This window comes from Wasmannia auropunctata, unplaced genomic scaffold (genome assembly GCF_000956235.1).
Source record: "Wasmannia auropunctata unplaced genomic scaffold, wasmannia.A_1.0 LD335977.1, whole genome shotgun sequence".
Lineage (NCBI taxonomy): Eukaryota > Metazoa > Arthropoda > Insecta > Hymenoptera > Formicidae > Wasmannia > Wasmannia auropunctata.
The window spans coordinates 403,409-429,167 of NW_012026913.1; the positions used below are offsets into that span (position 1 = coordinate 403,409).

The window sequence follows — 25,759 nt, forward strand, 5'->3', positions numbered from 1 at the left end:
GCACGCGGGAGCGGAGAGCCAGCCGCGTGCTGCACTGCGGCGACGACGTGTGCGACGGCCCGTTCCTTCGCTCGATTCACCTGGCGAATGCGCGTGACGTGGATCCCCGGCGTTATCTGGATGGTCGGTGCCGCCGTCGATTCCGTCGTCCGGCCAACGCGGTTCTCCACCGTGCGTCGCCAATTCCTCTGGCTGACCGCAGCCCCTCTTTTCCACTGAGCGCCGCGGTGGTTCCCTCAAAGGACATGCACCCCCGTTTCTCAAACTAGAAATTTCGCTGATTCCCTGACTTCCCTTTCCTTTTTTTTCTTCGTCCTCTCTGACAATGTCCGCATTCGGATCACCTCTTAATCTCTCCACATATAAATGTGGATACAGAAAATTTTTCTCCAATTTCCTATTTTCCACTTTTTTTCATTGCATGTCATGAGTTTTTTACTTGGTTGCATCGAGTTACATCTTGTTTTTCGTTCAGCGTGTCGCACTGATGGCGATTTTTTTTGATTCGGCATAGGTATTCTTTTCTATTGACACAATGAGTGCTGCGTCGCACTGTTTGTGCGTTTTTTACCCATTAAGCACATATTTCCTCTATACATATAGTCCAGGTTCTTTTGTCTCTCTTTCTCTTTTTCTGATTTTCTCTTTCTCTCTTTTTCTTTCGAAACGACACGTACGTTTATTTCTCAAATATTTGCCAGGCCACGTCTATGGCATATTTATATATGATATGTATATCTGTTATATGTAATAATACTGTAATTATTGTGCAACAAAGCGGTAAAACGTTTCGTAAAACGAAAATGGAGATAACGAGCAAAATGAGGAAATAATGGAGTCTTTTTATCTGAATAATTTTTGCAGCACTTAACATAATGAGAGTCGAGGACTAAAATTACTTGATGAGGTTGCTAAAATTTTTTTGTCTTTTTTTCCCTTTTTCATTCGCTTGATGCTGTAATATTTTAATACACGATCTTAGTTCTCCCTTAAATCATAAATTTTATAAATTCAGTATACGTACAATATTTAATATATATATATGTATATATATATAAAACGAAAGCCATTATTATCATTTTAATTTCCATGCATCACATTTATCTGTATATACATATACGTACACATGGCGCATCAAATCTTTTATGCACAAATATTTTTTTATTAACTTAAAATCAGATTTTGATAACAAAAATTAACCGATATATTTGAGAACTATTTAAGTATATATTTAAGATATATATACTTTCAACAAATAATCATACTAGCAAATGATACGATCGACGGTGCGACACAGTGATTATATTATTGTCAAATTGTATTTTATCAAATTTGTTTCTTGTATGTATTATTCTATATTTTGTATATAAATAAGGCCACGTAAATAATTTTACTCACAATTTGCAACGTCATGTGTGTCACCAGAGTAGCGGTAAATGCAGCCAGCGTCATTACCGACACAGTCATCAGGCAGCGTAACCTCGATATTGCCGATTGCCTCGCCTGGCGTCGGGCGAGCGGGGCGAGGCTTGTTGTCAATCGCTGACATACGTCGCGCGTCATGTCGGCATCCAACAGAAGATTAGGTTAGGCATGTTCACGATATTGGCAATTTTTTTCGAAGTTTCTGAAAGCGAATAAAGTATCTGAGGAACGCGCGGGGAATAAAGGAGAAAATAGAGGACGCCGTGTTATGAAGAGAACGGGGAGGCTGGAAGGCGGATAAATCGAGAATGAGATTTCCCTCGTTGCTCTTGGACGAGACAGCACCGTCCAAATTGTCGAGGTAGACTCTTTTCGCGAGCAACGCGAATCACGTTCCGCCCGTCCGTCGCTCTTCAGCTTCTCCTCCCGGCACCGACGATGTGATTTTGCCATGTGAGACGCGAGAACTTCCCTGACCATGTTCCTGACACTCGCGACGTGAACGAGGATGCAAACGATGCTGCAGGCACGTTGGGAACGCTCTCAGAAACGCAAGAAGCTCTTGGCCCAGACGGTGAGTGCCGGGATTTTCTCTTGAAGGAGAAATGCCGCGGTCTTTTTTTTTTTTTTTGAGGTTAATTAAGCGCCAATATCCTCACGTGTGTTTGCCCCTTCAGCTGGGAGTTTCAAGCGTGGACGAACTGCGGCAGATTCTCGGAACGGATGTGGAGGATACGCAGAAGAAGAGAGGCAGGCTCTCCAACGACAAGTCCGACAGCGCGGTCAAGGATTTGAAAGACGACGTCGTACCGACGGACGAGATTGTATATAAGGATTCCTCGACGTTCTTGAAGGTATTCACCAACGCCTGACGCTTGATTTCGTGTTTGAGATATTGTAGGTCTAAGATATTCTTGTTTTATGCGAAGGGAACGCAATCGTCGAATCCGCACAATGACTACTGTCAGCACTTCATTGACACCGGTCAGCGGCCGCAGAATTTTATCAGGGACGTGGGTCTGGCGGACAGATTCGAAGAATACCCAAAGCTTCGCGAGCTGATCAAGCTGAAAGACGATCTAATCGCGGAGACCGCGACTCCACCAATGTACCTAAAGACAGACCTGCTGTCCTACAATCTGAAAGAGCTCAATTGTAAATTTGATGTCATTCTTATAGAGCCACCTCTGGAAGAGTATCAGAGAACATGTGGCGCGACCAATGTGCAACTTTGGAATTGGGACCAAGTTAGTCTTCCATCACACTTAATTACGTTTAAACTACTTTAAATTTTTATTTAAAGAAATAAGATTTTGTTTTTTAAATTAACGTTTTCTTACGAAAAATTCACTTTTTTTTCATTAACGAAATAAATAACATTAAATAGAATTATTTGTGATTTCTACTTTCTCCATTTTGAGTTCACTTTTTAGATGAGATTAATAGTTGTCATTAATGCAAATAATTCTCGCGCAGATAATGGAGTTGGATATCGGTGAGGTGGCCGCAAATCGCAGCTTCGTATTTCTATGGTGCGGTAGCAGCGACGGACTGGACATGGGACGATTTTGTCTCCGCAAGTGGGGCTTCCGCCGTTGCGAGGATATCTGTTGGATCCGCACCAACATCAACAATCCGGGTCACAGCAAGAATCTGGACAGTAAAGCGGTGCTGCAGAGAACGAAGGAGCACTGTCTTATGGGTATCAAGGGAACGGTGCGGCGCTCCACGGACGGAGATTTTATTCACGCCAATGTCGATATCGATCTCATTATATCCGAGGAGCCCGATTATGGATCCATTGAGAAACCTGTAGAGATTTTTCACATCATCGAGCACTTCTGCCTCGGCCGAAGAAGGTACGAAAATGTACAAATACAAAACTTTCAACTTCCTTTTGGAATATATAAATCAACTTGTGTTATTTTGCAATAAATGTACAATAGATTTTTCTTATTTTAATAGAATTTATATTTTTACATGATAATCAAGTTGTCAATTATGTAAATTTTGAAATATTTCTATTGATATTTTTGTTAAAAATAAATATGAATAATGATAAATGTAAGACATTATTGAACACTAAAAATTATTTGGAATTATTTAAGAAATATACATGGAGTCGAATTTTTTATTAAAGATGTAATACTTGAAGTTCTAAAAAGATTTTGACTTTAAATCCTTTTTCTATCTATTTTTTTCTTAGAAAATATCATCTTTATTCAAATTAATCATTCTGTTCTCATTCAGGTTGCATCTCTTTGGTCGTGATAGCACCATTAGACCTGGTTGGCTCACCGTCGGTCCAGAATTAACAAACACTAATTTCAACGCGGACCTATATCAGAGTTACTTTGCCAACGGTCAGATCACTACCGGCTGCACTGAAAGGATAGAAGCGCTCAGACCGAAGTCACCGCCGCCAAAGGGGAAAGTATCCGGCCGTGGAAGAGGAGGCTTTAATCGTGGTAGAGGCAGAGGGAGATAAATAGATCAGAATCCAGCAGTGTATGTCTTTCGAACATTACAATAGATGTAAGAAATCTGAAAATATAAATATATAAATAATTATGAAGACACACGAGATGTGTTCTTCCTCCTTTGCGCCATGAAATATTTCAATTTTTTAACAAAATTTTTACACAAAATCAAAATCAATCTATTCATAGTGAACTTGATAGAATTATTGAGCCTGCCTATTTGTCAATATCACATACACACAAATATCTAGCGAATTTTTCGCCTAAAAATATAAGATTTTTATAATCTATTTAAAATTATTTTCGCAAAGTTGCATATATTTATATTTTAATTATTTTACTCGTTAGAAAATTTTAATTTTAATTTTATTAAGTCCAAATACAATTAATGTATAATAAATTGAAATTAAATTAAAAATAATTTAATTAAAGAATTTATATCGTTATAAAAATAATTTAAAATTGCACAACTGGAATAACAAATCAAGCAGGATGTTCTATCAGAATTCGTACAGATCCTTGATGTGGGGAGTGGGATAAAAAAAATAAGGATAAAGCACATTGTTTTAATATCAAACTTATTGTTATTGCAAGGTACATTGTAAAAAACGCAATTTGTCATTTGAACGCATTATTACATGTAACTTAACTATCTGCGGATAGTATATAGTATTGCCTCTATCTTTAAATCATTAACGATAAATCGGACTGCCAGAGTCGCAGCTTAAGGGGTATGAGGGAGGGCTAATAAAATAAGACGCTAAAAAGATCGCGTGAAATCCAAATTCGACGAATTTTCAACTAGACCGCGTCTAACCTGCGGTTATAAATCGCACTAGGAACAAACGAATATACATATATATGTAAAAAAATAAAACATATATTTCGTTGTTGTGTTGCGGAAGCGAAAGATTGTAATCGGATCTTACGAGTAGGATTAGATTAATGAATTAAATAATAGCGAAGAATTCGTCGTCGAGAGAGTAAAGGAAGGCGCGCGCTCCTCGTCAGTCGTTCAGAATATCACCGAGTTTTACGCGTTACAAAAGTAGAAAAATTCTAGAAACGGATATTATTATGACGTTCGTAATTATTATGGCATGCTTTCGAAGGTTTTCATATGCTTTTTTGTCTGTTTAAAATTCTTCTGTTATAGTTCGGGTAAAGTAAATACTTTCCGCATAAAAAGCAACACTTATTAATATTGACACGATTTGTTCCAAAGATACGAATCACCGTGCTACCTACAGATGTAACGACGAAAATTTTCAAGCGTCACTGCGTATGTTCGACGAGAAAGTCAATGCGATTGGTAGATAGATCGATATGCGATAAATTCAGAGGCTTCTAATGTTTTTTTAAACGTAAAACCTGTCCTTTGTTAACATGATTCCTTAAACGTATTATACTCTCAATGTGCGTTAGTCGTTCAAAAAAAAAAAAAAAAAAAAAAATTTAACGCCGCGCTCGTTCAGAAAGGCAGAGAAAGACAATTAATTTATTTAAATCTCTGAGATCAAGTCACGTACTTTGTACTCTATAGGCTGAGTCGAGTAATTAATTTATAATATATACCATAAATATATAGAGCTCTTAAAATTAAGATCGCCGTTAGCAAAGAAGAAAGAAATACGCAAAACTTACAAGGTAGTTTTATTGGTCCCAGTAAAGCTTCCGGTAAGTGAAAAATGGAATCTATCTGAGGAGGCAAAGTTTTTTTTCTTTCTCTCCGCAAAGTCCGTTCGAATGCATTTTCGCATGGACGAATGTATAGCGATGGATATACATTATACTTCCTTTTTTCTTTTGTTTAATTTGTAAAGATCGGACTCTATTCGACGATGTCACAAAAAGGTCGTATCTACGTGCCGGGGTCACGATGTACTCGTGTCGATGTAAGCGACAAAACTTAAGCTCCTATTGCGGAATACATGCGAACATATCGATTTATTCTACTACAACAGAAGGCATCGTATTTTTTCTTTTTCTTTTCATTTTTTTCCATTTTTTTGTTTGTTTGTTTGATTAAATACTAAACGCGCAGAAGTAAATCAAACGACGTTTATTTACGTGTTTATTGCTATCCTTATCGGTCTAACGTAAAAATCGTAATTTCAGCTATGATGGATCTTACGTACCTATTCTTTCGTAACGCGTTCTTAAACGCAACGCTATATCTCTAACTTTCTCGTCGTTAGTCCTCCTTCTAAACGATGGCATAATACAAAAGATCGGAATAGAGTATTAAAAACCCTGGTACAACATGATCATAAATAAAATACATAAACGATCCAATTAATAATAATAATAATAATAATAGATAACAAAGTCTATTTTTTTTTCTTAGAAACGATTGTATTTCGATGCTGAACACCAATTGCATACGTCAACAATCAGTCATCATGTTTTCTTCTCTTATTTTCTCATCATTTTAACGTGATTTAAATTAAGAACAGATGACCACTACAGACAATTATTGTACGAATTAATGGTGCATTTTTATCGAACAACTGCTGATATACCATAATAATAATAATTGATATCCTGCTTTATATCGGTAATAAAAAAAAAAAAAAAGAAACAGAAGTGTCGTACAAATGAAACCGACAAATTTCGTGATAACGAAAAAAAATATACATATATATAAGCGAACTTAAAGTAATAATAATATCAGCGCGCGAATACACAAATGTTGCGACAAATCGGATATCTGCGTCGTCGAAATGAATCGTCCATCAATCGTCGAAGAGACACCAGAAAAGAAAAAAAACGCTTGCGTAGTACGTATATTATATACGAATAAAACACGTCGGGGAAAGATAATAAATAAGTTATTCGCGCGCAAGACGCGAATATCGTTATTGCTCTCCTCGGAGAATGAATAAATAAATAAAAAAAAAAGAGAGAGAAACTCTCGATTTACATCTCGCGTTACACGCGACAGCGCGTACTTTAGGGATTCTTCGTATTCGAAGTACTCGGGGGAGTACTTCACATACTCAAGACTCTCACTCGACTTGTATGCGAAATCGATCCATTTCCGACAGCAAAGCGCGTTTGACATGCAAGACTGAAACGAAAATGTTTACCGAATATTCGTCTTTTCTTTTATATATATATAAGAATTCTAGCTATCACTGGTGTGAACAGCTTTTGCACAGAAGAAACCAAGCGCCTCTCCGTGTAGCAAATTCAAAACTCCAACGCAAAGCTCCTTCCGCTAAAATCATTTCCGCAAGCTTTCCTTTATTTATTTCATCTCAATTTTTTGTCACGATAAAAAACTTTTCAAGAGAATGATTTCTATAATTTTTCATAAAAGCATCTCTATCTATTTGGCGCAGCCAAGACGAGGACTTAATCTATCGAACGCAGCGACCAAACTGGGTCTGAAGCACGACTTCAATTCAATTAATACCCTGTCGCAACTTAGATTGATACTTAATATAAATACATTTGCGTTTATACAAAATCGTTTATTCGTTAATAGATCGTCGCGAGTCATATAAATACACCCGAGGGACACGGAAATTCCCCGGTGACACAACCGGGATTAAAAAAAAAAAAAGAACTGGCGCTTTATTTCTTTCATATAAAAGCCGTGTACTTGATCACGATGCGACACACGACAATACGTTAAATTAAATTAACTCTAAATGATAACGTAACTCTTTTCTTTCGTGAAGCATCAGCGTGTGTGTATACCAAGAAGAGTTTTTTTTTTGTGGGGCGGGAGATGGCGGGCAGGGTGTGTATGCATGCGTGGTGTGGCAGGCACGGGGATGGCGATGGTGGTCGTTTTCATCTAGTTTCGCACACACAATCGATTTCGGTAATCAAGCGGTGCGGAGGTTTTCAGCGGTCAGAGGTTGATCGTCACAGGGTTTAGCCCCGATCGGCCCCGCCATCATCAGTCAAGTCTCAACAGTCACAAATATGTCGACTCCCCTGCAAGCAGACCTATCGTCAGTCGTGGAGAAAGGCGCGAATGTCGCGGAGACGAGATATCGCAAATTTTCTGGGTCAACCAACAGCGGTATTGGGTATTTGGGCGGGGAAGAGAGGGGACTGTGCGAACTAATGCCGTTTGTGAAGAAGCGAGGAGAAGCGAGAAAAAAATACAGAGAGAAAAGGCAAACGGATCTTTTTACACGCACATTTATGTTCGAGGATGTAAAAAAGAGATGAAGCTCGCATTATTCTTTCGTTCCCCAGATCTCGATGCATTTTTCCCCTCACACTTTTTCGCTTTATGAAAAGGAGTATTTAAATGGCAATGCTGTCCTGTTGACTAGGAATATTTGTCTCGGTTTTAACTTTGAAGACAATAAAAATGGCCGAGAATCGTCTTATCGGATAAAAAAAAAAAGAAGTAAAATGCATCGAGTTCGAGGGAAATTACGCAAAAAGAAAATAGATTTCATTGTGCTGCAATTTAATTAAAATATGAACTTTCCGATGAAACTTCTCTTGAACTTACCCTGACGAACGCAACGAACCTAATTGCGAAAGGAAAACGTAGCAAGATCGTACATATAATATACGTGCTTATATTTACTCACTTTTAAACTCGTAAGTTCGAGAGACACGCTCTAGAAGTGGATTATACAGTCATTTTTTATTTTCGCAATAATGATAAGAGGTGTTTAATCATATGCCTTTATGATATTCATTGCAGAGTTCGATCCGACAACTAATAGATATTAGTGTCAATGCTTGCGGTCGCAATAGGGTTATTAAGGCAGGAATATTAATACAAGTTATGTATTATCGAACATGTTTTTTTTCTCGGACAAAGGACAGGCTTGTATAGACGCAGACAGACATATCTGTAAATATGATAAAATATAACTCTATAGAATTTTATGCGCTTTAATCTCTTCATAAATTCTGAAAATGATCAACTAGCATAATAAATTTGCAGTTTTCCCGTTTCGCAAGTAGTCTTTCGTAATGTATTGTATAACATCTATGTACCGTGATCGGAGAAAGTAAAATCGGAGGAGAGATGCGGCTCGTTCGGCGAAAGAACACGAACAGGGGATATTCTTACACAAACTGCATCGTGTAACATTTATTTGTCAGTAACTAACGTATGTATATATTCACAATTTTATGACAAAAATCTTTACTCTCGTCGACACCGACTGGTGCGATATAAAAAATCGGCGAAGTAAACGTACCTTATTATCGGATCGCCCTCTAAATCGATCTCTAAATCCATACTTTTGCTCCGCTCTAAATGATAACTGACGGGTAATTCACGCGTAATCGTTAATTAATATTTCGTATATAATATGAGATCCTATATATTTATACGCATCTCGAGAGGTATGGCATACATACCTGCATCCAATTTAACAATAAGGAGAAAGTACAAAAATACGTTTATCGCGTAGATGTAAAACGACCGAGTGTCGAGTAGACACGTTTCGCGTAACAAAATTTACGAGAAAGAGTTTCGTCCGTCGCGTTTGTGAATTCTTATGCGAGGCGATCCAGAAAAATTGGAGATTAGGAAAAAGGAATGTATTCTCTGAAGAAAAGGCGACTTTTTAAAATTAAATATGAATAGATAAAAGATCTTGTCTCACAAAAAAATAAATATTAACACAACAAAAACAAATTTGTGATATAACATTAATATGTAATTTTTAAAAATTATATGCCACTGTGCATTAAGGAAGATTTAATGAATAAAAAATTTAAGTAGATAGTAAACATATATTATATTTTTTAATTAACAAAATTTTTCCTTATGAAATTCTGCTCATATAGAAATCGCTTGTTGTCTACGTTAATTGTAATAAGGAATCTCTGATTCTTCGAATATTTTTTAAGCAAAAATAAGCTCTAAAGTTCTAAATTCGTTCAAAAATATATCTGTATTATGTCAGCCCTTTTTCTGGATTGCCTAAGCGCCTTTTAATGTAGGTCGTAAATCGACAATAATAGTAACTTTATGATAATCACCATAAAGCTCTACGCGCAACAGTAGAAATAACAGAAACCGATCGTTAATACGCGGCCGCGTATTACAAAATTTACGTATATGTTGTTTTAGATAAAATCGGCCTTAAAAATCGTCCGCCGGTGTTAAAAATAAGCTTCTCGCGCCGCTTTTATCGCGACTCGTAACTGACACGTGTATATACCGATCAGCGGAAGGGAAAACTCGGTTCCAGGATTTTTCCTCGCTGTCTGCGAATACCGAGTTCACTCTCTTTAGACTCACTTAAACGCAACAATCACTGGTAACGCAGGCATATAGCAAGATAATCGGAACGTCCGTTTCTCATCTTTTTCTTTCCTGACACGCACTTTTGTACAACGAAATTTCTTTTTGTCACGTCGAAACAACGGCTTCGTTGATTCTCTCCTCGTCGGCTTCGCTATCGACGACACAAACGGGATGTCCCAATTCTTATTTACTCCCTCCTCGTGTTTCGCACGAAAGTGAATCCTCTCCAAATCCAAATGTGTCTCGTTTTTCGATTAATAAATGATACATCGACCAATTGTGTGTGAGTGTGGTCCCCTAGAAACTACATCTAGGTACTTCCAATTGCATTCGAGAACGTGCCGAAAGGAATGTCGAGGACAAAACCCGAACGATTTCGAGAAGGCAAGAAAGTTCTCTCAAAATTATTTTGTCTGAATTATCCCAGAAATGTGGACATTTTCTTAAATGGAATTGTTAGCGTTTTTTTTTTGCAAGGTGATAATAAGAGAAAAGAGTTAGTATCGCGACTATATACTTTGAAAAATTTTAGTCTTTATTTCGAAGAGACCGTCAAGCTAAAAACACTTTGTCCTGAACATTTCTTCGTACCTTTGGATCCAAGGTATATATTACGTTTCTGATGAACCACCCTGTTAGACTCGTAATTCGGCTAAATCGCAGTTTTTTGATTTACAGCTTTACTTTACGCTACATGTAGGAACATTATCGTTTTATGGAAGTGGCTGTGGTTCAAGGGAAACCCCTAAAATCTTCTAAGTTAATTAGCGAAAGATTCAGGTCAGTGGAAGCTTGCTAATTATCAGACGTTCGTATGTGGCCGCACGATTATTAACACCTTTAAAGTCCAATAACATTTAGTACACAATTAATCACGTTAATTGATATATTCATTGCCTGACGCTGAAAGCAAAATGATCTATGTCATAGCTGTTTAAATGTATAGAAAAAGAAATGTAGCATGAAGATGTAGAATTTTCAAGCTGCACGATAACACCGATTATCCTAGTTTTAAAGTATCGTTTTGTGATCATCATTTGAAACAGTAAAAATAATTTTGGAAATGCTCCATCCAACCGTCACGAATTAAACAGATTAAGAACGAAAGCTAGATTCCGTTATCTCCGCCTTCACTTTTCCTAATCACTTTAATTATTTATAAAAGAGGAGTATAAAAAATATCTTTTTTTTTTTGGACAAAAAACTTCGACTAAATTACTTAAATAACATCTTCTCTAACGATGGTCGTAACCGGATTTTGTTTGTACATCTTATTAATCGAAAAAGTCAACCATTGCCGAGCGTATGCCGATATTGCGTTCGCCCGCGAACTGTGTGTGTGTGTGTGTGTGTGTGTGTATGTCTCGGAGATTATGCAACGACTCGCAGCTTCCGAATGTGTACTATGAAGTTGGACAGATGTTGTGTGTGTGTGTGTATGTGTGTGTGTGCGTGTGTGTGTATATATTATTTATATATTTATAATGAAAGATACCAGATATACCTCATATACACGCGCACACACATACACACATACACACAATTCTCAGAAGTTTATTGAAGTCAGCATTCGTAAAGAGGTGTAGTGACATTTTTCTTTTCTGAGACATGGCAGGGGGTTTTGCAGTGTGTGTTTCATAGTGTTAGAACGTAATCTTAACGATACGCGCCTTACTCGAGTGCTCTATCGATTTGCAACACAAGACAATACAAACGGATCGAGGATAACGGATCGCACCGGAAAGAAGTTCAGGATGTCGAGTCGGCGTAAGCTCTCTCTCTCTCTCTCTCTCTCTCTCTCTCTTTTTCTGTATAAATTTATTATACACGTAAGAACGTCCACGGATGGAAAATCCTTGCATGTATCTACATACTTGTTAAGCACTTCGTATGCTGAAATAGTGCTGAATATTAAGTGGAAAGAATATTTGAAGGGCAATTAATATATATATATTTTTTTTTCTTTTTGTACACTGTTGCGCACGACGAATCGTGCTGTAAATTTACGCTGAAAAGACATCGCACGCACGAGATAAAGAATTTGAGAATCGATCACCTTTTACCCTTCTGTATAACAGTCGAAAAGGATCAACTAGAATCAAGTAAAATAATGTGCCTTTCTACAGAATCATTTTGTGAAATATTGAATCCACAGAATATCTCAAAAATATCGTGATCTCTTTCAGTTATACAAGTTTTTTGATAAATTTAGAACGCTCGTTTAGCATAAATTAAAAGAAAATATTGTATTAACGCAAAAAAATTGCGACAAATTAATCTTCGAGAGAAGAATGTACGATAAAATTATTTTTGATTTCATCTTAAAGGAACATCATTTTACTTATTTCTAAAAATTAGAAAAGCCGCGCGTGAAACGCAATCAAATCCGATAAAAATTTTTGTCGAAGATCGAGTCTAAATTCGCTGGAGCGATCTCAAACGAGGCGTGACAAGTCGGGAGTACATCCTGCGTTTAGATGTTAATAAAAATCAAGGAAGATTCTCGATCTCTTAGACGCGCGTTACCAGTCAATATTGAGCTCTATCAGCACAACAAATCCCCCTGCGAATCTTGCTCGATTGTGGCAAGCGTACGAACCGCGAGAGACTCGCAAGGATATATAATATATATATATACGGTGAGAATCGATTCTTTCAGCGAAGAAATCACGATGGCGGTTGCATTCCATACAATATTTCTCTCTAGACGTTATTATTATTGACTTACGATATTTATTCTTATGAAAATATTCGTTTTTTTTTACAGCATTATTTTCTCATTTTCTTTTTCTTCCATCTCAGTCCATATATAGTTCATATAAACATGCACTTCCGCTACGCCATATATGTATATATAGCCCGTTCATTTGTTTTTTCGACCGTATTTCCTCTATCTAACGGACACAATGTTTCTACATCTCGTCGTCGTCGTTTTGAAATTTGGCTGTATACTTGTTTATTTTCTTTTTTTTAATTTACTTAACTTAAAGAAAACCATTATTAATCACAGGTTCGCAAGCGAAAAAAGTGAGGGATAAATTATAAAATACGTATATCGTTAATATATTGAGCTTGGAAGTTCTCTATTCTCGCATTTTTTGCTTCGTTCGACAAGTGGTTATACAAAAAGTGGGACAGCTTCATGAAGTATTCTCTCGAATGTTTGAATGCTTAGAGAAGTTCATAGTAACTCGCTCTCTCTCTCTCTCTCTCTTTCTCTCTCATTTCGCATTCAGACGAAAATAGCATTACAATTACGCGTCACGAATTTAATATTCAAGAATTTACAAGCTCTCATTTATGACAAATGTAACAATCGCATGTTTAGCGTTAAAAGCTCCATTTACAGAAGTTCCGCCAATTCCCTAAGCTTCTGCATTCATAGACAATTTTCGGCATAATTTGGTGGGTCTGCTGCATCGTTTTTTAATAGAAATTTGTAATCGGACTAATCAGAGACATTTAAAAAAAAATCAAGGAAAAAATTGTAAAATATTATTCAAGGAAAATTAATTAACTGACATATTTATATTAATGCTAATTAAAAATAGTTAAAGTTGATTGAAATTAATTGAGAGAAAATTCAATAAAAATGCGTACATTTATACGCATTTTTAGAATAAATATATGAAATAAACTAACAATAAGTATATATAAAATATTTTACTCTTCTTATGCGTGAAACGTTTTGTAATTTTAAGATTTTGCAATAAACTTTTCTTTTCATCAAAAACATTTGGGATAAATGAGAACGACGCTTGTTCGAGCATGACAAAAATTGTCTATGACCTATGTGTTCAATTGCCATACCATGAAAAAAAGTAATGCACCATGCAGAATGAAGTGAGCTCAATGTTGTCTATAAACAATATCGCTTACAGAAAATAAAAAGAGAAAGAAAAGAGCCCAAGTAAAATGTGCTTAATGTAAACAGTACAGTTAGTAATCTGTGAATACGTTAATTTTGATTAGGTTCTTACGGATAATAAATACTTTCGTCCCAATCACTCGTTTCTTTTTCTCGCGCTCATTCTTTCTCTCTCTCTCTCTCACACACACACACACACGCACACACATTCACTCTCACTCTCACTCTCACTCTCAGTCTCATATCCCATACTCATTCGTAACAATAATCATTCACAAACCTAATCTCTACACTTCTCTGTCACGTGTATAAATCATCATTGAATCGTTAACAGCAAGAAAGCGATTAGTCTCGATATATCTTTTTTTCTTTTCCTTCTTTTATGTAGAAAAAAATCACATTGGCTTGTTTTTCTGTGACCCTAACAAGGATACTAAACTCAAGTACAAAAGCTTAAACGTAAATGTGGACGCGTAGTTTCGTGACGCGCAGCATAACGTCCGCGTCCGTGTGTGAATGTATGTGTTTCTGTGTATGTATAGATATATATATATATATTTATATATAGTGTGTATCTGAAAATTTATTAAATATTAATGAAGTCGAAGGATGATTAGGGGTGATTGGCGATGGGCTCACAAAAGATCTATCATCCCTCCATCCGACAGAAGACGGTACCGGCCGACGCGCTGGTCCAAGTCCACTAAGGGGTGAACAGACACAGAAGAGACACAATCGGTCAGTCAGTAGTCACAATGGCTTATCTTAACGGTTTTACATGTAAAGTACACGACGGTGGAAGGTAAAGTGCTTCTTCGGCTCTGATCGTATTCGATTCTTTCGTTCAGATTGGAAAGCGAGACACGTCGGAACTCGTATTATTAGAAATTCGTTCTTTATCTCTCAAGTATACGAGAGTCTCGGAAAACTGGACGGTGCGATGATTCTACAAATTACGTTTGCGGATTGGCGAAAAAAAAAATCACGTCCGTCAAATTGACACCGTCACTCCTACCCTCACCTTCACTTTGAGAAACATTATCTTGTCCTACAAAAATCACGAGCGACATATGATACTGATAATACGTGACAAAGATTGATGATAACGACCTGCAACAATATACATTCCGATGGCATGCAGTAAACATACTAAGAGCAATAATTAGGAGCACTAAACAGAGAAGAGTGCAGTGCTGAGTCACAAAATATTTTCCTATTTCACGGAGTAACATCGTTCATACAATGTGTTCGTGTTCTAATGATTAATGCAATATGTAAACAATATAAAACTAAGTGAGCATGTAAAGAGCCACTTGAAAAAAGACTGCCTTTGACGCGATTTTTAATTATGAAAAAGGTTAAAGAAAATTTCTGAAATAACAATGCAATCTCTAGTCAAATTAAATTTTTCAATTAAGAAATTGATGTAAAAACTTTTAAATTATAATAATTTTCAGAAACTGAAAAAAACTGAGTTTTCTTCGGCAGTCTTTTTTCAGGATTGTGATATGGATTGCGAGATGTAATACTTCTATAGGTAAAAGCGGATATAACAACATTCAGTACAACAGATAGAACGCAAGCCTTTATGGAATTAATTTGACGTATCCGATTTCAAATATGTATTATGATACACTTCGATCTTTTCAAGCATCGGTCTTCACGAGCATCAGGGACTGTGAGGCCTGTGAGGGTATCAAGCATTGAGAAAATAATTGCAATTACGGATATCCTAAAACGCTACACAATCCTCGGAGTAGAAAGAGAAAGAGAGAAAAAGAGAATGGTTGAGAGTGTAAAGAAAAAACATTGGAGATAGGATTGAAAAAAGTAACATGTATGTTTCTCTACAGAAATAGGCGCTGCAAATAGAAAATGTTACAAAATGTATAGTACTACGTACTTGTATATAATGTATATATATATGCATATATATATAATCTTATCCTTAAAAGTATCGAATTACAGAAGTACATTCGTAAACATAGTAGTACATTCGTAAACATAGTAGTACTTTGAAAAATCGTTAACATCTCAATTACGTTAAGTAATAATCGTAAAGACGTTCTCGTGAATCGTGATTGATTGGAGAATAGCGACATACGTGTGTACGTGTATGCATGTATGTGTGCGTGCGTGTGTGTGTGTGTGTGTACGTGTGTGTAATAGCAGTAGCGTTTTCTAATATAACACGTTAATAGTACTAATAATAATGATATAACAACGATACGGCTAATAATGATAATATAAGTATACGAATAGTATCACAAAATAATTATTATACAATTAAAACAGACGTATCTTGCTTATACAGATCTTACACATGTCTCAAACATTGTAACAATATCTTCAAGTAGTTCGCAATTGTATAAATTATTTACATGCAACGAGAATTGTGTTTCATATACAAGGAGTTTATAATAAAATAAAATAAAAAAAAAACGAAGAAAGAAAGCAGGGCTTCGGTATTTGTTTTTATTCATTCGAGGTATCGAAAGAAGGTATTAAACGAGAAATGAATTGATCCTTCGTCAACGTCATAATACATTCGACATCCATGCTTTTTAGAAAGTCCAAGTACAAATCTCAATGCTACAACTACAAAAGTGTTGACAGAAATCAAAGAGGGACTCATCAAAGCCGTCTCCGCGTTTATATACATAGATCTCGTGAGAGTGTTCCAGACCTAGGGTAAAATGTATGCCTACGGATTCTTCGACCAATTTGAAGTCAATTTTCCCTTACAAGCCAAGATTATGATCGAGATCATTATTTGTCGCGCAAGTTTTCAATTTCCAATACTAAATATATTTGTAACTGGTCCCCAACTTACAAATCTGTTACGTTAAAGTCTACTTAAAAAATAAATAATAAATAAAGTTTACGCCTTTGATTCTCGAAAAAAAAAAAAAAAAAGATTTCCATCTTTCTTGTCTTTGATGAAAAATCGAATATTACTAGTTACTCTGAATTAATGACAATCAAAGAAACCATAGACAGGAGATAAACTGCCAAGTCTAGTGCACTCGGTGTACTACACCGAATTAATCTGTTAGAATTAGTTCTTACGAGAATACATCGATGTTAATTAATCGGCTACGTATTTACAAAATTGTGCGATGAACACTTAATTCTAGCTTCGGGGAGCGTGGGGGGAATACACGTCTCCGAAAAATTTGCTCGCGATTGTATCTCGCGAATTCCTGGCCGTTCGACGAACTAATTCACCTATTCTCTTCTTTTTCACGAGCGAAAGAAAAAAAACCCGCCCGTGAAACTCTTTATCGCGTTGTTTAACTTAGTCGTATTTAAACTAACAATTTTATATGTAATATTATGTAATAAATATAATTCTGTTTACTACGCATTCAGAGACATGGCGGAACGTATAGAGCGCGTTCCGTTCTTTTTTTTTTTATACTAACGTTAGAAATAATCGTCTTATTAAAATCGTGAAAAATCTTTCTCACTCTTTTTTCATTTCCTTTAAGACTTATAATAAGATGTATCTCAAGTATCGTTAAAGTCCAATTCCGTGCGAAGAGAAAAATGCGCGGTTATAACTTTACCGTATCACAAGTCTATAACCTTGTAGAAAAAAAAAGAATAGTCCGACAACGTAATACTAATAATGCTATAGCGTGCTACCGCGCTCTGATCGAATTACAATTATCAATATCTATAATAATTTCGCCTAGTTAATATAATGAAAAAAGAATCGTAGTTCTCGATCAGTTAATTACGTAATAACTACATGTTCAACCCCGAAGCCAGTTGTGTATTTTATGTATGTATTTTGTATTTGTGTGTGTGTGTGTGTATTTAACCGTCTAATAATTTATCTAATAATTTATGTTTCTTTATATTTTACACATACATTCTACGCAACGATAGTCACGTACGTATCTTAATCTAAGAACGCGTAACCCTCTCTTTCTCTCTATATGTAATAAAAAGCAATAACCGACAGAAAGATTTTAAACCTACATTCAGATTTTCCTTCTTCTCTCCTTTTCACGCCGCCTCCCGTTCAATTCCTCATCTAAAGTCCGAGTTCTCGTTAATTATCCGAAAGAGTCATTATTACGAACCGAGTACAAAAATCCGTTAACTAACAATCAGCGGCACCCGCGGCTTATTTTAATCCCACGACGTATATAAAGGCTGATTTCTACGTATTTGTACTTCCGACGTCGTCGATAAACGGATAAACGAAGGTTTTCCCTCGCGTTACGCCTCTGCGTGAGCCCCGTGTGGCGCTCTCGAAAGAAATCCCGGAAACAACTCTCGGTAAAATATCAGTTTTAACACCGCTTCTTAAAACTGCATTTTACCGTCGTTCTCTCTTACCGCTTCCTCGCTTCTCCCTTGGTTTGACGTCTCGTTTATAATCGCACATCCGCCCCTCTCCCCCCCTCCCCCGCCCCCCCCCCAAAAAACGGAAAATAAATTGTTTCGGAGTTGTACTACGATTACTTTGGTGGAATAAACCGTCATTCAGACTTACACGCCAAACCCGACGCATTTTCCGTCACATTAATCAAATGTATTAATAGTTACACTTGTAAACCTTTCTATGTAAGCGATCTCTCGATGTCGTCATATATCTATCTTCTCTCCTTGTACATATACATATATACAGACATATATACATACAAATACATACATATATGTATGTACGTATGCATGCATGCACGCATGCATTTATATATGTATGTGTTTTACAACGCGCGTGTATGTAGATGCATGTATGTACGTGTATGTGTATCGTGTAGTTATAAATCAACAAGACGAAATGATGAACGGGCAACATTATTCTCGCACGAAAGTAGAGTGCTTCGACGCGAAGTGAGATGTGCATGGAAACGCGAGCTCAAAATTATTTCTTAGAAAATGCCGAAAAATTGCTAATATATATCGCGCTGCCTGACCGCGCGTATTCTGTGTTCTTCCTCTTCCTTTCCAACGTATATCACGATCATCACTTGCGAAAAAACACTGCGTAAACTCGCGACTGTTCACTGCGTAAGTCGATTCTAACGTGCTCACGGAGTTATTCTAATTTTCCTTTTTTTTTTTACAATTAGTTTACGAAAGAGAGGTATGAATGAAATTTCAAGCTTTATCTAAACAGAAAAAAAAACATGGTCGATTAAATTCGTTAAATCATACATATTTCCGCTTTCGTTTGAAACGAACACATTAAACAGAAATATAAAAGAAAAAAACAAAAAAAAAAAGTGTAATCAATACAAGTGCTAAGGTACTTCGTGATTTTGACGCGTTAAAAATAGAAACAAAATTACGCTGTTCTTATTTTTTTAAAACACATCACCGCGGCATTATAGGCACTAATATTGCACATTCTGCGATATCGTTGGTTTATCCGAAAGTCACGTTGGACGGAGAAAATCGATGTATATGCAAATATACGCGCGATTTCGATAAAAGTATACAGACTGTTAAAAAAATAAAATAAAATCTGCTTTATTCAAATAGCGTAAATTTCACATATAGACACATTTTAAATTGCAGAATATTAAAATTCGATTTGTGCGGGTGATCTATATTAATTTTCCTCATTTTTAAGATAATACAGCGAGTTAGAATAATTTCTTTTGTTTGAAAGAAAACTGGAAGAGAAAGCTCTGCCGAACGGTTGCTGACATTTTTTTTTTTTTAAATTGAACTACCTATATTTGAATTACAAATCACTGTTGATACCAATTCACTTCGGTTTTCCTTACTCATGGTAATTTTGTCCTATGCTATTTTAAGAGTCTTTTAACAGGTAAAACGCCCATCCCATTTGCAATCGTTTCAACGGCACGAAAAACGTCAGAAAAACATGACGCGAACGGAAGCAAAATATATGCGTCCTTTGCAGATCGCGTTAGAGCTTTATCATGTTGAAGTAACGTAAGATCGGACCATTGTCGTAAATGTTTCGAATGTGCATCTCCTTGTTTAAAATCATATTATATCGGTGCTAAATCTCTCGGCTTCTACGTGGCGAACCAATCAATTTACTCAAACGATTTACTCGACAATACTTGGTGCACATTCACAACTACTTCGCTATCGAGCATTATACAGAGAATCGACCAACAGTTAATAGTATTATAATCGGTAAGGATCGTCAATACAGAAAAAAAAAATAAATCTCATGGTCCCACGACATGACAAAGAAAAATAAAGAGAAAGAGAGAAAGGAAAAGAAAGAGAGAGAGAGAGAGAGAGAGAGAGAGTGAAAAACGAAACGACCGTGCAAAAAGAGAAAGAGAAACGTAACGAGCGGAGGTTACTGCAGAAATATTGTACCACGGTTTTCTCCGGATTCCTAGTCGTCGCTTTACGCGTACCGAGCCGTCCGATGCGCGTCCGCGGAGGAAAAAAAAAAGAATCGAAAGAAAAGCAGGACGCGCACGTCGCGACCTCGCGAGACGCGCGATTTTGGTGAAAGCGCGAAACGCGTTCACGGTTTTACGAAACACCGCCGGCCGTTTTCTTAAGTACCGAAAGCAAATTCATTTTAAGCTACTACGTGTCGAGAGTGGCCGAGCGCGCGAACGGTGGTGCGGAGGAACGTTTCGCGCTCGCGCCGCCCTGCCTGTTACTGTTTCGGTTCTTGTCGCCGCGCGACAGCAGACCCTTGGCGGTCTCCTTGAGACTGCATCGCGGACGGAGACTGCTAACGTGTGTACGGCTACTGCTGTGTGTAAGAGGGTGGTGGTGTTGGTGGTTCACCACCAGGGATGCAGAGGACTCACCGGATTCCCAACCGTCCTCGTCGCCGGTAGTGTCGCACTCGCTGCTGTCCCCCTCGCTCGACTCGCTCGGCGTCTCCTGCCCGCCCATCCCCAGCTGCACACCGTCGCCACCTCTGTTCGCCGTCGCTGGCACAGCTGGCGTTATGTTCCCGCCCACGCTATGCATAAATAGACTCACCTGCAATTAAAGAGAGAAATCGCGAATAATCGGACATTGTCTCTCGCGCGCTTGATAAGATTTTACTATTCGAATTTAAAGTAGACTGTGATATTTGATTGCTTTAATTCGAAACTTCGCTAACAGAGCGTTTAATGCTAAGTATGTGGAATTGAGACACTGATTGTACACGCTGCATATTTACTTTCAGCAATTCTAGCTGTAATTAACAAAATACCTATAATGTCGGATACTTTAATACTATAAGACATCAGCTATACGTTCTGTTATGTTTCTTTTAAAATTACATTTTATGAATACGAAAAAAACTAACTTTAAAATCTGGACTATATAGCTTATGATTTTTATCCTTATGCGCGTTGTCCAATCCCGACTTGTCTATCCGTAAAACGAGAGTGGGCGGCATAGGACCGAGGCTCGCCAACGATCCAGCTCTAGGTTTCACGTGCGACATAACCATCGGCAATTCCATGGCTGTGCCGTCGCAGCTAAATGCCCTCGCCGATCTTTCAACATGTAACTCGCCATTGTCGCACTCTGAATTCGTTTTCTCACGGACGAAAAATGTGTTGAACCAAAAATGAAACATCTTCTCCTGGAAAATACAGTGAAAACGCGGCTCATTAATTCACCATGCCGAATAAATTGATACAAACACGTTGCACGGACACGTACCTTCCGTTTCATTTTTGGCTTGTAGTTGTAGAACTCCACCCGTATATCTCCCGTCAGAGCGACAGTGTGTTGCAATGGGATACATATAGAAGATGTACCTTTCCGAACCTCGTAATCATCAGCAAATATCCTCTTGTTTGATTCCGTGATTACAAAATGCAGATCTAAAAACATGACGTACAGAAAACGTATTTTACATAAGCTATCACGATTATAAACGATTAGAAAAGACTATTATTACAATAATGTGCGAATAAAAATCGCACAGAGAAAAATATTACGGAGTTGAAGAAAGACACGTTTTATTTTTAGCATACATAAAAATTAATGAAATAATATAAATATCGAGATTAGTAATCAATATAGCTTGTATTACAAATTACTTACAACCTTGACCTCCGTTTAAAATAGGGACCGGATCCAGTTGTATTTTACGCAATAATAATGTCACTGGTTCGTAACTGACACCTTCTTGGAGGAGGGTAGCATAATAATCCACATATCTTCTCTGCGATGGTATCGTTACGCCTTTCCTGGATTATAATAAAGGATCGAATAAATAAGATAATTCTCGACCGAGACAACATTATGCGCGAAATCCTCAGAAGTCTTCTGCAGCATTTACCTATCGTGAGTCCGTTTAGTTCCATAATAATTAAGGGCTTCCGTGGCAGTGGGAAATTGTTTGCTGTGAAGTAAATAACAGCACACCATTACACCCGTTCGACCTTTGCCCGCCTTGCAATGAACTGCGGCCACATTGTCCTTATCTTGGGACAGCCACGACTGCACGTCCTCGCAGAAAGGCTTAATCTGCTCCAGCTTTGGTGGATTGTGATCATCGAACGCGTAAGTAGCCACTCTCTGCTTGAACTTTTTGCAATCGTACGACCTCTCGGAACACCTAGAACATTATCGTGGCGTTGCATTAAAGTTACTTGCCATAAAAGGATCACATTTTAATGTTAATCTCTAGTCCTCTCACTTACAGGTTATAAATCTTATAATGGTCTTTATGTTTCGATTCCAGCAGCTTAACAACGTCATCAATATGATTTCTATACACTCCTTCCAGCTTCTCAGCAGGAAAACCCATCGCTATTAAATTCGCTTTTATATCTAATGTCATAACGTTCGCTAAGGAATTTATCCAGTCGATTCATTTATATTAGAATATTATGCATTCTTCGTATACTGAATATTTTGCATACTTTGTATTTACATTAACAATGTAAATAGGAAGCATGCACAATGCATAGTATTCTAATATCTAGTTATTTTTAATTTTTGTTTAGCATACGCAAAATAATTTAGGCAAGGATACATGTGAGATCAAGATTAAAACCGTCTTCTGTAAAACGTTTGCGGCGCTTGCTAACCAGTCCCTTTATGGGATTAGTCATCTTCATGTTGCTGATAGTATTGGCCATACTCGGCTGGCTGTGTCTTAACTCTCCTGCCTCGACTTCGATCGAATCGCCTTCCGCCACCTCCTCGGGAGTCTCTTCTTCTGCCTTTTGATTCTCAAAGGTTCTTTTAACCTGTCGTCAAAGTTACAAAATAGCGGAGTCAGTGTCGTAAATTCAATAACAATTCATTTTAAAAGCATGCGCCTACGCGCATTCGCAGCGGATCAGAAATATAAAACGCAGGCCTCACCTGAGGCTTGTGAGCTTGTGAGGCGTCACATGAGCCCAGTTCTGGTCTTCTTTGTTCCTCCAGACAAACATGGAGAGGAGTTACGGAGGCCGAGATATGCTCAGAGATTTTACTGTTCAACCTGCCGCTGGTGGGTCTCCTGCAGGAAAAGCATATACCCATCAATTCCCAGAACATGTGTTTCCTCTACTTAGGCATGTTTCTCATCGAGCATGTTCTATTTCTCCGCCATGAAGCTCGATGCTGGTTCTCGACTGGACACGGATCATCTTACGATGACATATCATCCACCGTTCCCAGTCTGGCGTGATTTCACAGAAACAACACAACAACAGCGAAACTCCACGGTGGAAAGCGATGGTACGGCCTTACGGAGGGGAAGCTGTCCACGCGGTCGCGGTGGCAGATGATGCGAAAAATATATACAAGGAATGCCACACCATACACTTATTTCTTTCACAGGCTCCGTAAACTGCACAGCTATCACTAAAGACACTGGCTTCCAGACTGCTGCTGCATCGTCCACCGCGGACTTCCTTATCCCCAGTCCGCTCAGACAGGCATTCCTGCTCCAAAAATCACAAAGATCACAATCATTATCATTTGCTCTGCCAGTCAGCGAATCGCGGAGGAGAAAGAGAAGGAATAAAAAGAGTATCTTACGAGGACAGAGAGAGACAGTTCTACGTTTACCCGAAGGGAAAGATCGAAAGACGCGGACTAAACGAGAGGAAGCGGAAAGGATCACGAGAGCGGATTGCGTTCGGGGTGTCCGCCGAGGGTATCCGCCAGCCTAGATTCGCGCGCGTTTACGCCGAACGCTGGTGCGCGCGAGAGGGGTGACTGACGGTTCGGCATCGCGCGATCAACGGGAGCAACGGCGAGCCGAGGGGGGCGACGCGAGTTCCGCGGCGACTTGGTGGCTCCTCGGTGGTCCGCCGCGCTCGCGATCGAGCCGATCGATGGGACGCGATGGGACGCGACGGGACGCGACGGGACGCGATGCCAGGAGGCAGCGGACGTCGCGGTCGCGCCGCCCGCGTGCCGCTTTCGCCGTGCCGCTTACCCAGGCCGGGCGACGACGGTGCGCGAGGTTGCCGCGCGAGGTGAGAGCCGCAGAGGAGACGGCGACGAGACGAACCGACGAGGCAGGGTTTTAGGTTAAGCGCGCTCGCACTCTCTACAAAGGAGAGAGGGAGGCGGAGGGAGGAGCGGTCCTCTCGCTCTCTCTTGCGCGCGCTCGGCAGCGGGTAGCAGCGGCGGCGGCGGCGGCGGCGGTGGCGCGTTCGTTTCTCGCGATTGACGGCGGCGGCGGTGGAAGAGGTTCCACAGCGTGGAACCGTTCGCGACCTCGTGCACCGTCCCGCGAGCACGTTACCTCGTTCCGCGGGGTTGAGGGGATGCCGAGGGTGGCGAAGGGCCGACGACGGCGCTGAATTGAAGCCGAGCGGCTGACACAACGCTCGCACTGCTCGCGCTCTCTCTCTCTTTCTCTCCCTCTCTCTCCTCCCTTCCTTCGCTCTCTCACTCACTCACTCTTTCTCTCCCCCGTGCGGACGAACCGACGACGTCGATCGCCGTCGTTCTCGCGTACGTTACCCGGGGGGGCTGCTCCGCGGCGGTGTATTACCGGCACCTCGCTTCGCGGCAGCGTCGCCGACGGCACGTAGTACGCTCGACACGCGTCGTTAACGTTAACGCCATGACAGCGTGTGCGTGTATGTGTGTGCGCGTGTCTGTGTGTGTGTGTGCTTTTCTCCGCTTTCTCGCCTCCCGACCCCCGCGAACGGCCTACTCTCTTTCTCTCTCCCTCCCGTTCCGTTCCGTTTCGTCTCGTTCCGTTTCGTTCCGTCCGCGTAGACGCACGCATGCACGCACCACGCACGTACACGTACGTATACGGTACGTGTATGTATTTACGTGTGTATACGTATGTATTGCACGCGCTCGCTCGCTCGCTCGCCCCGACTCGCCGCCGCGGCGCGCCGCGGCCCGTTCTCGCGTTTCTCGTTCGGCGCGCGCGCTCCGGTCGCGTCACCGCGAACGAATCGCGAGATCTTTCTCGGTCAGGTAGAGGAGAGCAGGAGGCGCACAGGAGAAGCTGAACGCGTCGCTCGTGCGTCCTCTCGGTTCTACTCATCCTGCTGCTGTCGCCGCCGCCGCGAGCGGATTTCGCTTTATCCATTTCGGAATTCTCTTTATCCAAGCCTCGTCGCGAGAAGCGTAATCCATCCGAAAGATATTCAAAACGAGAATCTCTTAATTATTTATAAGTACTGTATGCCCGAGAGATTTTCATTCGCCGAGAAACTGTCGCGAGTTCCCGCGACTCTTCGGGACGCGGAGTACCAGCTGTGTAACATTATACTCCGTTTCTACAATTTTCTTTTTATTTTGATTGTTTTCATGTCGATTTTGTCGGAAGCTGAAGAACGTCGATATAATAACGGATCGATGCGGATT

The 25,759-nt window shown here is 39.2% G+C and overlaps 2 protein-coding genes across 2 annotated transcripts; one reads left to right on the forward strand and one right to left on the reverse strand.

The window, feature by feature from the left end:
• The first annotated feature begins 1,527 nt into the window (after positions 1–1,527).
• On the forward strand, positions 1,528–4,004 carry LOC105454657 (methyltransferase-like protein 14 homolog). The gene is made up of 5 exons (XM_011697441.1): positions 1,528–1,999; positions 2,103–2,279; positions 2,355–2,672; positions 2,902–3,284; positions 3,676–4,004. The coding sequence occupies exons 1-5, from the start codon at positions 1,934–1,936 to the stop codon at positions 3,911–3,913; spliced, it is 1,182 nt and encodes a 393-aa protein (XP_011695743.1). The 5' UTR covers positions 1,528–1,933; the 3' UTR covers positions 3,914–4,004.
• A 465-nt stretch (positions 4,005–4,469) lies between these two features.
• Positions 4,470–23,480, reverse strand: LOC105454658 (phosphatidylinositol 3,4,5-trisphosphate 3-phosphatase and dual-specificity protein phosphatase PTEN). Its single transcript, XM_011697442.1, has 9 exons — positions 23,297–23,480; positions 22,962–23,178; positions 22,627–22,756; positions 22,263–22,541; positions 22,025–22,170; positions 21,638–21,801; positions 21,276–21,557; positions 20,785–20,962; positions 4,470–7,853 (listed from the first exon to the last, which is right to left on the reverse strand). The coding sequence occupies exons 1-9, from the start codon at positions 23,471–23,473 to the stop codon at positions 7,834–7,836; spliced, it is 1,593 nt and encodes a 530-aa protein (XP_011695744.1). The 5' UTR covers positions 23,474–23,480; the 3' UTR covers positions 4,470–7,833.
• Positions 23,481–25,759: the final 2,279 nt, after the last annotated feature.

Bases quoted from the DNA above. Each gene is read 5' to 3' on its own strand.
- LOC105454657 (XM_011697441.1), top strand. From the start codon at position 1,934: ATGCAAACGATGCTGCAGGCACGTTGGGAACGCTCTCAGAAACGCAAG. The intron at 2,000-2,102 runs GTGAGTGCCGGG...TTGCCCCTTCAG, and splicing joins AGAAGCTCTTGGCCCAGACG to CTGGGAGTTTCAAGCGTGGA. The intron at 2,673-2,901 runs GTTAGTCTTCCA...ATTCTCGCGCAG, and splicing joins AACTTTGGAATTGGGACCAA to ATAATGGAGTTGGATATCGG.
- LOC105454658 (XM_011697442.1), bottom strand. From the start codon at position 23,473: ATGTTCTGGGAATTGATGGGTATATGCTTTTCCTGCAGGAGACCCACC. The intron at 22,542-22,626 runs GTAAGTGAGAGG...ATAATGTTCTAG, and splicing joins CATTATAAGATTTATAACCT to GTGTTCCGAGAGGTCGTACG. The intron at 21,558-21,637 runs GTACGTGTCCGT...TGTATTTTCCAG, and splicing joins AGCCAAAAATGAAACGGAAG to GAGAAGATGTTTCATTTTTG.